Source organism: Lolium perenne, chromosome 5 (genome assembly GCF_019359855.2).
Source record: "Lolium perenne isolate Kyuss_39 chromosome 5, Kyuss_2.0, whole genome shotgun sequence".
Classification (NCBI taxonomy): Eukaryota; Viridiplantae; Streptophyta; class Magnoliopsida; order Poales; family Poaceae; genus Lolium; species Lolium perenne.
In genome coordinates this window covers 1,459,758-1,474,130 of record NC_067248.2, presented here as the reverse complement: position 1 = coordinate 1,474,130, position 14,373 = coordinate 1,459,758, and the positions used below count along the sequence as shown (strand labels likewise).

The window sequence follows — 14,373 nt, the reverse complement described above, 5'->3', positions numbered from 1 at the left end:
AGAAAAATTTGCAAAGATGTGCCTATTAAAATGCATGAAGTAGATTTTTATGCAAATTTGATTGTTCTGGGAACAAAAGGTTTGGAAGTAGTACTGGGTATGGATTGGATGTCAAAACACCATGGAGTGATTGACTGTGCCAAGAAGGCCATCACCATGACTAGTAGCACCGGAATATTAGTAGAGCATGTATCTGAAAGGCTGCCCAGAAAGTTTACCTGCAACCAGAGTATAGCCCAGCCAACCTTGGATCAGATCAGGGTCGTCTGTCGATACCCTGATGTGTTTCACGATGATTTACACAGTATGCCCCAGATCGGGATATCGAGTTTATCATTGAGTTAATCCCTGGAACCGGACCTATAGCCCAGAGAGCCTATAGCATGAACCCCGCAGAGTTAGTCGAACTGAAGAAGCAACTGGATGATATGCTAGCCAAAGGTTTGATCCAACCAAGTGCCTCGCCCTGGAGATCCCCAGTGTTGTTTGTGGATAAGAAGGACGGTGCCACTCGTTTATGTACTGATTACCGTAAGCTTAACGATGTCACCATCAAGAACAAGTACCCCCTGCCAAAGATAGAAGACCTGTTTGACCAGCTGGCCGGTGCCAAAGTGTTCTCTAAGATTGATCTTAGGACTGGTTACCACCAACTGAAGATCCGTGCCACAAATATCCCTAAGACTGCCTTTACCACCCGATATGGATTGTACGAGTACAATGTCATGTCATTTGGATTGACCAATGCCCCTGCTTACTTCATGAATCTCATGAATAAGATATTTATGGACTTTTTGGATAAATTTGTCGTTGTCTTCATCGACGACATCCTTATCTACTCCAAATCCGAAGAAGAACATGAGCAACATTTGGAGATTATCCTAGAAACCCTTAGACAGCATCAGTTGTATGCCAAGTTCAGCAAATGTGAGTTTTGGCTGAAGGAAGTAGGATTCCTGGGACATATCTTGTCTGCCGGAGGTATTGCCGTAGATCCCGCTAAGATCAAGACCGTTACCGAATGGCAAGCCCCAACCACCCAGATCGAGGTCCGCGCTTTTCTTGGATTAGCGGGATATTACCGCAGATTTGTGGAAGGCTTTTCAAGCATAGCTAGACCAATGACCCAACTGTTGAAGAAGGATAAGAAGTTTGAATGGACTGATAAATGTGAAGAGAGTTTTCAGCAGCTCAAGAGAAGATTGACCATAGCTCCAATTCTGATCATGCCCGATATCACTAAGCCATTCGACGTCTATTGTGATGCATCCAAGATTGGTCTTGGATGTGTGTTGATGCAAGAAGGCAAGGTGATATCATATCTGTCAAGGCAACTGAAGCAACATGAGCAGAACTACCCAACTCATGACTTGGAGTTAGCAGCCGTAGTCTTAGCCCTGAAAGTTTGGCGTCATTACCTCATGGGTAATCGATGCGAGATATATTCAGATCACAAGAGCTTGAAGTATATTTTCACCCAGAAGGAGCTGAATATGAGACAGCGCAGATGGATAGAATTAATCAAGGATTACGACATGGAGATTCACTACCACCCCGGCAAGGCCAATGTGGTAGCGGATGCTTTGAGCAGACTACCGTGTCAGTTGAACTCCATGATCGCAATAGAGCAACCCAGCCTGTATCAAGAGTTTGAACAGTTCAGACTAGAGCTAGTGAGCGAAGGATTCTTAGCCAGCATTGAGCTCCAACCCACCTTGATGAGTCAGATAAAGGAAGCCCAGAAGGGAAATGCCAGCATTGACGGAATCAAGAGTCAGATAGCTGCAGGAAAGGCACCGGGATTCACCATAGATGAAGAAGGAGTTCTTTGGTACAACGGACGCCTTTGTGTACCCTCAGATTCAGAGTTGAAGCAAGTCATTCTGAAGGAAGCTCATGATACCCTTTATTCCATTCATCCCGGTGGAACCAAGATGTATCAAGATTTGAAAGAACAATTCTGGTGGCATGGAATGAAGAGAGAAATTGGAAGCTACATCGCCAAGTGTGATATCTGTCAGAGAGTCAAAGCAGAACACCAGCGACCCGCAGGATTGTTGCAACCGTTACAGATTCCGGAATGGAAGTGGAATTCAGTAGGAATGGATTTTATCACTGGATTGCCCAAATCTAGCAGAGGAAATGATTCCATTTGGGTAGTAGTCGATAGATTGACTAAGGTAGCCCATTTTATCCCTGTCAAGACCACCTATCAAGGCCCCAAGTTAGCTGAGTTATATATCTCCAGAATAGTCGCCCTGCATGGAACCCCAAAGTCAATTGTGTCAGATAGAGGATCCCAATTCACCTCAAGATTCTGGCAAAAAGTGCATGAAGGACTAGGAACCCGTCTGAATTTCAGCACTGCTTATCATCCGCAGACTGACGGACAGACCGAGAGAGTCAACCAGATACTAGAAGATATGTTGAGAGCCTGTGTGCTAGAGTATGGATCCAAATGGGAAGACTGCCTACCTTATGCAGAATTCTCCTACAACAACAGTTATCAAGCCAGCTTACAGATGGCCCCCTTTGAAGCCCTGTACGGAAGAAAGTGCCGTACCCCTTTGAACTGGTCGGAAGTCGGAGATAGCCAAGTCTTCGGCCCAGATGTTCTCCGAGAAGCCGAAGAGAAGGTGCACAAGATCCATGAATACCTCAAGACCGCCCAGTCAAGACAGAAGAGCTACGCCGACAAGAGACGCCGTGAGATGACATTCGAAATCGGAGATTTTGTGTATCTCAAAGTCTCACCCCTCAAAGGAATGCAGAGGTTCCAACTCAGAGGAAAGCTCACCCCCAGATATGTTGGACCTTTCAAAGTTCTGAGTCGCCGAGGAGAAGTTTCATATCAGCTTGAACTACCGGAAGAAATGTCCGCGGTGCACAATGTGTTTCACATCTCACTACTTCGGAAGTGCCTAGAAGTGCCGGAGAAGACCGAAGTGTTCAAAAACATCGACCACAGAGCTATTGATATCAACAAGGACCTAACATACCGTGAAGTGCCTATTCGCATCCTTGAAGAAGCTTTCAGGACCACCCGCACCAGGAGTATCAAGTTCCTGAAGATTCAGTGGAGCAATCACACTGAAGACGAAGCCACTTGGGAGCGCGAAGAGGACATGAAGAAGGAATACCCAGATCTCTTTAGTACCTAATTTTCTTTAGATCTCGGGACGAGATCTTTTGTAAGGGGGAAGGGTTTGTAACATCCCAACTTTTCAATAAAGAAGAAAGAGAGAGTTCCAAAAACCCAAATTGAGAACCAACAAAAACTTTTTCTCATCATCTAGTGCTATGCATATAGATCACCTTGTTAATTATTTGAGTGTGCATTTTGCCATGATGCTTGTTTATGTGTTTACACTTACTCTAAAACCCTAACCATGATCTCATGATCATCCAAATCCAAAGGAAAAGAAATGAGAAAAGAATTTATAAAAATCAACTCAACACACCCATATGGCCTGTGCCATTTTTACAAATCTTTAACCTCGACCATTTTGGTTTGCACCATTGGTTGTAAATGGATACTAAACACTTATTAACACTTTGTGAATCAAAGAAACCCAAATCAAATCAAATTTGAATCAAATTTGAGCTCACATGTGATTATGGTCACTTGTGCCAATTTCAGCATGATACCCACTTTGAGCCCCTGGTTTTTGAGATTTCACTTCTACACTTGGCCAACTCTTTGCACCTCGTCCAAGACACCATCAAGGAGAACAACTTTGCCCAAAACCATCACCCCAAACTCTGTCTCAAATTCAAATGAGAAGCAAGACAAGTGGAGACTTTGAAACAAATTCATGATCATATGCAATATGTGATTTTGCATTTCAACTTCATTTTGACCACCACCACCTCCATTCTACTTCTCTTAATATATGATTACAACCCACCAAAAAGTTTTGCAAATTTCAAAAATTAATTTCGTTCGGGCATTTTATCAAACACCTGGTGGGCAGAGAGGAGAATGAGGCCCATGCTGAGTTTTGAGGAGACCAAGTCCAAGCCCTGGCTCTCCTCTGCCTCCCTGCAGCACCCTCTCACCTCACTGCACCCTCTCCCTCACCTGCCCAGCACTGGAGAAGCTCAACTTGACCAGGGACATGCCATGCCGTGGCATGTCATGCCACCCTCACGCCCTCACCCTCTCTGGTCACCTCTAGCCTACTCCACCTTGTCAACCACCTTCCTCTCACTCTCCTGACCATGCCCAGCCTCTGCCTCGACGCAAATTTTTACCGCAACGGGTAGAAACCATCGCGTCCCGACGCGCCCACGACGCCCAGAGCGCGCCAGGACATGTCCCTGGATGCGACAGGACGCCGCCGTGCCCCGTCGCCTCACGCCTCCCCTCGCTCTCCCCATGCACCAGTCGCCTCGCCACGGTACCCTCTACCTGCCAGACAACTCCATTTGACCGCGGACCAGCTGTAGACGACGCCCTCGTCAGCGACCGTCCGCCACCGTACTGCCAGGATGCGAGGAAGGTGACGACGCGACCACTCCACCCCTGACCTCTCCTGGATGCGCGTCGTGCTCACCGTGACACCAGGAACACGCCGCGCCCATCACTTGCCCCTTCGCCGCCCTGGAACGCCGACGCCATCGACGACCTACCCCGAGCGCCACGGCCACCCCCTCGCTCTATAAATAGAGGCGTCCTCCGATCGATCTGAGCACGCCAATCTTCCTCCCTCATCTCACAATCTCTCCTCGAGCAGCGCCGCCCACCAATTTGAGCCATAGCCCACGAATTGCTTGCCGGAGCTCCGCCAGTACACCTGCGACCTCGTCGGCGATTGGAGCCCCCATTGGAGCCGCTGTTGGTGCCACGAGCCTCACCGTCCTCTTCCACGACCTCTGCCCGCCTCGCCGACGCTCGCCCGCCTCTAGGTAGCTCCCCGACCCCCTAGTCTGGCCGCCGGTAGGGTTAGCTCTCCGGCGAGCCGTGTCGAGGAAGGTGGCGACCCACAGCCGTCGATCCTCCCTCTAATCCAACGGCTCACCTCACTGTGTATCGCTTCGCGTTTTAACTCTCGCTGACGCGTGGGACCCACTGTCAGGCGGCCCGCTGCGATGCTGGGCCGGCCCACTCTCTCTCCTGCTGTGCAGCCCACCTCATTTCCCGCCAGCCCAACTATTTGAATTCAAAATTCCAGAATAGATAAATTTTGCAATCTGATGTCAACTTCAAAAATCAATAGGGACAAATCTACTTGGCCAAATTTTACAAATGTTATATTTTTGGAAAGCTTAGAATTTTATCTACACAATGCAGACACTTTTGTGACTTAAAATAATTATTAAAAATCAACCAAAAAATCTTTTGAGTTGATTCCAACTCCTATAAATCACATTTCACTTGCACTAATTGTTTCTGCAAAAATATGCCATGCTTACTTTGAATGATCATGGCCTAGTTTAATTAAAGGACTATATGGCTATTTCTAGCCAAAGATATTGTTCAAAACTATTTAAAAATCATATGGGAGCTTCTCTCTCATTTAAATCTTGTCAAAAACATTTCAAAATGAGGTAGAGACCCTGGTCACTTAGGTCTCATGTGAAATTGTTTGATGATATTAAAACATTTCTATGTTAAGATTAAATTGTATGAGGTGCTTCACCTCATTTAAATCATTTTCCTAAATGAGGAGTATGAAGAGGTTGACTTTGGTCAACCTAGGTCATATATTCTTCATGAAGGAAATTAAATGGTAATAAGATAATGAGAGGAGATTATTGCTCTAAGGAATTAAAAATAACACCTTAATTAGTATGAGAGGAAATTATTTTTTTCTGAATTAAGGAAAACAAGTCCACCCACTTAATAGTAAGGTGTGATGCTAGCTTAAATTGAGTGACTCATGTGTGTGTGCTTAGTTTAGTACCTAAGTTTGGTATGATGATTGTATACCCCGTATTCGTATTTTAGACGCTAGTACCGAGGAGTACCAAGAGGAGGAGGAGGTCTACTTCCAAGAAGAAGAAGACCACTTTGATCAGTGCACCAACCAAGGCAAGCTAATATTCTTGCAAAGTGCCAAGCTCTACCAGAGCAAGGCACCGTTACCTATTGCTTTATGCTTCATGATCCCTTTTCCCAAGTTTTATTTTTCCAAGCTTTTACTTTGGTTATTTAAAGCTTATTTTTTTTATAGTTAACTTTGGTCTAAGTAGAATAGTACAAGAGCATCAAACTTAGCCTAAGAAGTTTAAAAGTTAAGTAGCACTCCTCAAGACTAGTGGCCAGGGCCCACAAATAAAATTGACTACTCTAGTGGGGAACATGTGACTTGTGTTTGAATTTGAAACCTTGGAATGATGAGTCATTCCATTGATTGATTTTTGAAGGTGAATATGACCAAGAGAAGATGGTGATTTTTGATAAAACTGATATTGATTTGGATGCGATACCTTTCCAATTTGTGAGTACCCCCACAGTACCTGATTATGGGTAGGGCTTAACTAGAAGTTTATGCATCTTAGTATGGGTTCCCTTTGAACACACATCATAGGGGTTATGCCGAGGCTGCCTCCGTTGTTGAGAAATGATGTGAATTGAGGTGAATGGTACGGCCAAGCCCTGTGCAGTTCCCAGGTTGACAGTTGGTCTTCACTGTGAGGCCAAGCTCATGGGGAGAGGTGCCTATACTAGGATATGTAAGCGAAAGGTTATGGTTGATGATCCGCGTACTGAGTTACGATTATTCAGGGTTATCTCTGACGGATGAAATCAAATGTTGTGGCACAAGTGTGCAACCTCTGCAGAGTGTAAACCTATTCGAATAGCCGTGTCCACGGTTACGGACGGTTGGAAAGGTCATACTGTTCCATTGTCAGAGTTTTTCTTGAAAAGGGTTGATGATTTGAAGGGTGACTTGATTTGAATCACAACTAAGTTGTGGGAATGACACTAATGTTCCCACGTGAGTTAGTTAGCATATGGAGAGTCCTTTAATAAATGCTTACGGAATAAAATTGGCTTTATGCAAAGAAACCTAGAGCTTAGCACCCCCTTACTAAAATTGGTAGTACTTACACTAGTATTAGTTTGCGAGTACTTTAAAGTACTCACGGCTGTGTCCCTGGCTATTCAAATGGCCAGACTATGAAAAGGAGCAGCAGTATGAAGATGATGGCCAGCAGGACGGCTACAACAACTAGGAGTTCTTCTGACGTCAAGCGTTGGCCTGTGGAATTATATAGTCCACTACTACTACGCTTCCGCTATGTAATGTGTTCGTTGATCAGTAGATCAACTATTTGTGTAATATTGGATCATGTGATCTCCTTTTGTAAGATGATTATGGGTTGTAATAAATGATGACTTATGATATCAGCTGTTATGTCTCGCAACAACAATCTTCCTGGGATTGCGATGTATGGCATAATAGGCATCTGGACTTAAAAATCCGGGTGTTGACAGATTATGAGCAGTTGGTCCTTGAGCAACCTGCAGGTGAAGATGGGGAAATCACAAAACTGGGAGAAGCCCATAGAACCACCGTGCAATGGCGGAAGGAGAACATTGTGTTTCCAGGTGAGAAGCCACCAAGCAGGCCGCCTCCTCCGCCTCCTCCGCCGCCTGCGTATTCTCCTCCGCGTGAGGATTCTCCTCTGCGCGATGATGATTCCCCTGTGCATGAGAAGTCTCCTCCGCGTGATGATTCTCCTCTGCGCGATGATGATTCCCCTGTGCGTGAGAATACTCCACCGCCTCCTCCTCGTCAGGAGACTCCGCCGCCTCCACCTAAGCAAAAGAGGAAGCTAACCGCGGCACCTCCTACAGCTCCGAAGAGATCATCAACTCCGATGAGGGCACAGACTCCAGAGTTGTTACCACATCAGCAGACTGATGAGCAAAAGGCGTTTCTTGCGCCGAAGAAGATGTTTATACCACCGCATACAGTGAAGCACTTTGCCGAGACGAGAGCAAAGAAAGCTGAGTTGGCAGCTGATTATGACCGCTCTCTTGGACAGTCCTCTAGAGCGAGAAAAGAGAGAAAAATTGCCCAGCTTGGGCAACAGGGTAATCAGTCGGTACCCCACTTCGTCGTGCATTCCTATGATGATCCAGAGACGGCATCGATGATCGAACGGGAAGCTAGAGGTCATGGAGCAGATGTACAGTACCAAGATTACTTTCCTACGGCTGAAGTCGTCGCCAACAAGTATAGATACGGATATGATCTCGTCAAACCTGGCCAGCTCGCGCGTCTAGGGACTCAGATGCGAAGGTTGCATGAATGGTACTTGGCGGCCTGTCGAAGGAGTGATCGCTACCTCACGGTGCATCTTAGAGATGAGCATTACTTCCGGGGGCGGGAGGAGATAAACCTTGAGTTAGAAGAACTGTTTCAGTTATTCAATCAAGACGCCCTCGACAAATCTGTCATCAGTTGCTACTGCCTGTAAGTGATTTATTTATGTAATTAAGTCTGTAGCTCAGCTCATTCATTTGCACTAACAATTATCCTCACTATATTCTTTGTGTACGCTATATATTAATTATGCAGAATGAAGAAGCTCGAATGCAAAAGAGGCAAGCTTCATGACATCGGGTTCATTGACCCAAACACAGTTCATGAAGTTACGGTTCAACAGTACCCCAAGGACACAGAGGACAATATGCTACTGTTTTTACAGAAGCAAGCAAACAAAGAGGATATATAATTTCCCTACAACTTCAAGTGAGTGTTATAACATAAATTATGCTTGTGCAGCTTCCACTTTAATCTCGTAATCATTGAGCTATGCTTGTGCAGCTTCCACTTTATTCTCCTAATCATTGATCTTAAGAAAGGAGTCGTACTTGTCATGGACTCGAAACGTAAAAAACATGCGAAATGGGCGAACATGGCTGCCATCCTCCAGAGGTAATTTCAATCAATTTTGTATCGGCATCTTCATCTGTTCTAATTCGACGATATCATCAACTAATCAATAACTCATTTACTCATTTTTTCTTTGCCGGGCAGGGCTTGGAAACGGTTCATCAATACTGTTTCGGGTAAATGGAAACCGGAGCTTACATTTAAAGATTACCCTGTAAGTAGTACTATATATATAGCTATGTCCGTGAATCTCTTTGTTATTTTTTTCAATACGATGCTTGATTATTCGTTTGATCGAACTATTTTTTCGTAAAGTGTATGAGGCAGGAATCCGGGAATAACTTATGTGGATGCTACGTCTGCGACTTCATTCGTGAGATGGCAAGTCACAGGGATGCGGAGGACGCTATACACCACACTCGTGTACGTGAACAATATTTCACAATTAATCTTATTACCATCAATTGTATTGAGTTCCATTCATATATATTGATCTCCTTTTTTTTAATATAGATGATAAGCCTGCGGGACTCTCTCATAACGGAGGATCGCATACGAGCAATTCAAGAGGAACTCGCGGGATTCTTTCTTAATGAGGCCCTTGCCCCAAATGGAGAGTACTATCGGCAGCTCGTAGATCTTGAACGACGTAGTGGTTACGCATTATTGTGGGGATAGATTTAGTAAAGAGGTCCGACTTTATATTATAAATATGCATGCATTACGGGTACTGTTGACGATGTCTATATATTCATGTCAATGTTTTGTGGTTTTCTTGAATGATGTATGCATTGCTGAAACTCTGCCGCGGCAGAGAAACGCTGCTCCACCCTAAACCTGTGCCGCGGCAGAGAAACGGCAATTTTCTGCCGCGGCAGAGACCCTCCAGTCCCGGTTCGTACTACGAACCGGGACCAAAGGTCCTCCACCACGAACACCCTGGCCGCACCACGTGGCGGGGCCTTTGGACCCGGTGCATATTTAAACCGGGACTAAAGGGGAGACCCTTTAGTCCCGCCTCTTTGGTCCCGGTTTGGAAACCGGGACTGATGGCCCAAACGAACCGGGCCTGAAGCCCCGTTTTCCACTAGTGCTAGGAGCCGTCATCCTGCTGAAGAGGCGCTCGAGCATGGGCTTGCTATCGACTATGGCGAGAAGCCATCCGTGGCGGCAAAGCACGATGCATGGCCACAGTCGACTCGTGCGCGTGCACGTGCACGTCGATGCTGCAGGGCGTGCGACGAGCATGTGATCCCTGAGAAGGCTCACGCCGCCCACGGCGCCGAGGTCGGGGTACAGAGAGTCGTCAGAGCTACGGTCTCTCGTAACTCCCGTCCAAAAGCTGGACCGCGTAGACGTCGGCAGTACCGTCGGCATGAAGATCACGAATGCCAGATTCGATCATGTGAGAGGCTTAGCGGAGGTCACCTCTCCGCCGCCTGAGGCGACGGTGGCGTTGCACCAGTAGTGGACGTGCTCGACCAAATTGCCGCACGAGAAGACGTACACGCGGAGCTTGGGCAGGAGGAATCCACGATCCATCGTCGCGATCTACGCGGCAGCCTATTTCGCCAGGGTGACCTAATAATCGGTCCTCTCTCTAGATGCTATGGAACGAGTTGATCAAGGAGGGCTGAGCACGTGTATAAAAACATGATGCAGCATAAACAATTTTAGTTCAGATCGAACTCTGCTAAGGAACGCTAACGTGGGCTTCCGAGAGTAATTATGGCGCAGACGGAGAGGAAGTAGCGAAACTAAGCGGTGGCAGTGCTGTAATTTTGGAGAAAAATTAGGGGCAATAATAGACGGACCAACAAGAAGCCTTATTTTCTTTATTATTAGGTATAGATTTTAGAAATTTTAAATGCAATTAAAAATCAGTATTACTACAACTATGATATGTAAACAATAATCTAAAGTAAAATACATGACATGCAATAGAGAGTAGAACTGTATCGTTTTCTATGTTGATGTTGATTAAAAAGGTAAAATATGGGCTAATCTGACATTAAATTTCATTCTAAGATAGTAGACTAAAAGAGACGGAGGGTGTGTCTGTATCTCCCGTGAAAGTAAATCTGCGTGTCATTGTCATAAAGGAATGAATTTGTTACCTCTCCTGGGTAGAGGGGCTGCGTGCGTGAGTTAAGATATTATACATACTTGACGCATGCAGCTCGATCGCTCTATATAATCTCACGCCTCTCACCTCTCCCTTCCCACCTTCACTCCGATTCCTACAGACATCACTCTCAAAATCTGGAGTATATTAATATGGTAGGGAAGTGCGGTAGTGATGTGGGAGGAGAGACTGTGGTGGTAACCCCTACCACCGCAGACTATCCCCACCAGCTTGGAGTTGTTTGTGCTGTTTATGCCCCGTCGCCGGTTGACCTCCTCCAGGAAACGGGTGACACTAGCAATGAGGGAACGACAGCCCGCGTAACGGTCGAGGTCGAGAGGTTCACGGTCCGCGAGCCTCCTTTGAACGTGGAGGCAGCCGCAAAGAGGGCGGACGAGGTGGGGGTGGTCCTCGCTGCCTTCAGCAATCATCTCCACGAGAGGACCGCACACCATCTGGGTAAGCATGAACGTTTGCATGCTTCTCCCGCAGTGTGCCCTACCCACTTTCAAATTGTCTAAGTGATACGTAGGCATGTTATTTGAATGTCGTGAAACCAATTTCATGGGGGCTTATTCTCAAAATCTTTCAACATAGAATTTAATTTTAAAGATCTCGATCCGAGTAGTTAAAAAAGAAAAAAAAAAATCGTAATTTTGACAGACTATTCTCAAGATATTTCATTCAAAATTTTTGATTAAAAACCCCTCCTCCCGTGTGTGTCTCGCTCTCATCCTCGTTCTCATTTTGCTTTCCTTAGCGACATGTGTCACACGCAGAGATCACTCGCCTTTGATTTTTTTGCACCACGTTAAGCCATATATATGTCGGACGTACAACACGCATAGCTCCCTTCACTAACGTCGGATTTTTTTAATTTTTTTTTGCCCGGCATCTAAAAATACATGTCTTGGGTCTAACTTTTCCCGATTCTCCCCCACTGCAAACAATTTTGAAGAAAGGCTACCTACCATCAAAATTAGCTACGAGATAAGTGAACATAGGTGAAATATGACTCTAATGATACTATTACATGATATCATGCATTATAGACGTAATATCATAGATTAGTATCGTATGCATGATACATATGTATGATATTATGCATTTTGACTGCCAAATACAATCTTGCATGTTCACCGTTCTCCACCCAAAAACATGATCTTGCTTTGTGGACCCTAATTTATAGTTTGGCTAAATCATGACTTGTAGGAACCACACAAGCGCACTAAACTAGTAATAACCAGCAACAGGTTGCATTCTAAAAACACAAGGAAAAAACATCGTCGATCTCTTAAGCCATTATTTTGAATTAGCAGGTACACGCATTCCACATGTTTGAGTGGTTGACTAATAAGAACACATACAGTCTTAACCAAATATCCGAAATGTCATGCTTCAATGTTAAGTACCTTAACGCCCACCTTGTCATGTACTAAAAGTTTCAATCGTATGTTGCATACAATGATTGATATTTCGCATTTTGCAGGGTACCCGTTCAACCTAGATTTTGACTTCAGAATGTTGGCTCAATTTCAGAACTTATCGATCAATAATCTGGGTGACCCTTTCATTGAGAGCAACTATGGCGTGCACTCGAGACAGTTTGAGGTGCCGGTGCTCGACTGGTTCGCCTGCCTCTGGGACCTCAATCAAGACGAGTATTGGGGCTACATCACCAACGGCGGTACCGAAGGAAACCTGCATGGCCTACTAGTTGGGTCAGTACTTATTTATGTTAATAATCTCGTTCTGAATGTATGAATTTCACGTTTTTTATGGACTCATTTCCTCCAAGAACATCGAGTAGTTCTCTCATTTCACTTTTGCCAAATATTCTTTTTTGAAAACGTTTTTGGCAAATTTAAATTTATTATTTTTTACAGGAGAGAGCTTTTTCCTGATGGAGTTATATATGCATCTCGCGAATCGCACTACTCTGTCTTCAAGGCGGCTAGAATGTACAGAGTTGAATGTGTCAAGATCGACACTCTGATTTCTGGAGAGATGAACTATGCAGATTTTAAATCCAAACTGCTACAGAACACTGGAAAGCCTGCCATTGTGAATGTGAACATAGGTTACCATCTTACCGACACCGTCTAAATACAATAAATTTGAATGGGCTAGATTTTTTTATTTAATTTTATCTTAATAGTTGACCTCGACACTTTTGATTGCTTCTCTTTCTTGTAGGAACTACTGTCAAGGGGGCAATTGATGATCTAGACATGATAATCACAACACTTGAGAAATCTGGATACCAAGATCGGTTCTACATCCATTGTGATGGTGCTCTCTCTGGCCTTATGATGCCATTTATCGAACAAGTAGGTCATGTTATTTTTTGAAGTACTAAACATCCACACGTGTAACTAATATTGTAATCAATTCGAGAGCAAAACTTATCTAATTACTTTTATCATATCTTTCGCTAGGCACCGAAGGTGTCATTTAAGAAACCTATTGGAAGCATCAGTGTCTCGGGACATAAATTCATGGGATGCCCAGTACCATGTGGCGTTGTAATAACTAGGCTAGAACACGTGAAAGTGCTATCTATGGACATTGAGTACTTATCGTCCAGAGATGCAACCATCACAGGTAGCCGCAACGGCCACGCACCAATGTTTCTATGGTACACATTAAACAAGAAGGGTTATAGAGGCCTCCGTAAAGAAGTTCAGAAGTGCTTGAGAAACGCTCATTATCTCACAACCCATCTAAAGGATATGGGAGTAAGTGCATCCTTAAACGCACTAAGCAGCACTGTGGTGTTCGAGAGGCCACAAGATGAGGCGTTCGTTCAAAAGTGGCAGCTCGCATGTGAGGGGAGCATCGCACATGTGGTGGTGATGCCAAACGTCAATGTGGAGAAGCTTGACGACTTTGTTGCAGAGCTTGTTTCCAAGCGGAGCTCCTCGAATGAAGGCAAAAAAATTAGCGTACCATGTGTTGCTAATGACATAGGCATAGCAAATTGCCTCTGCGGCCGCCATAATAAGTTAGGAATTGTGTAAGGTTGTGGAGGATTTGACAACGACAACATAAATGTGTGTATCATCATGATGATTTTTTATTTTATAAATTGGACCTTGATAGATGTATGTCGCTAACTCGCTATCCAACTCTATGGTTGTATCAAAATGACTCTATCATTATACATACTATACCTTTTATTACTACTATTTTACTTAGGGTAACCATTTTTGCTAGCTAAGATGATGTATGTTTGGTTTTGTTGCATTTGGAACATGGCCTAGCCAGCTGTCTTGACTATCAGCCTCGGCTATGGTATCACCGCGGACGTCCGACTGAAGTATTGCAAGGAGCGCAACAAGCCGCTCATCAGGGGCATGTGCAGCGGGGATATCACCTACCTGCTGCACAATGTTT

General features: G+C 44.8%; 1 protein-coding gene across 1 annotated transcript; it reads left to right on the top strand.

The window, feature by feature from the left end:
* The first annotated feature begins 11,129 nt into the window (after positions 1-11,129).
* Positions 11,130-13,997, top strand: LOC127319757 (serine decarboxylase 1-like). Its single transcript, XM_051349735.1, has 5 exons — positions 11,130-11,436; positions 12,467-12,698; positions 12,864-13,057; positions 13,174-13,307; positions 13,416-13,997. Exons 1-5 carry the CDS (start codon positions 11,130-11,132, stop codon positions 13,995-13,997), a joined length of 1,449 nt encoding a protein of 482 aa, XP_051205695.1.
* Positions 13,998-14,373: the final 376 nt, after the last annotated feature.

Excerpts from the sequence above, each read along its gene's own strand:
- LOC127319757 (XM_051349735.1), top strand. The coding sequence starts at position 11,130 with ATGGTAGGGAAGTGCGGTAGTGATGTGGGAGGAGAGACTGTGGTGGTA. Across the intron at positions 12,699-12,863 it reads CTGCATGGCCTACTAGTTGG|GAGAGAGCTTTTTCCTGATG; the intron begins GTCAGTACTTAT and ends TATTTTTTACAG. Across the intron at positions 13,058-13,173 it reads CATTGTGAATGTGAACATAG|GAACTACTGTCAAGGGGGCA; the intron begins GTTACCATCTTA and ends TCTTTCTTGTAG.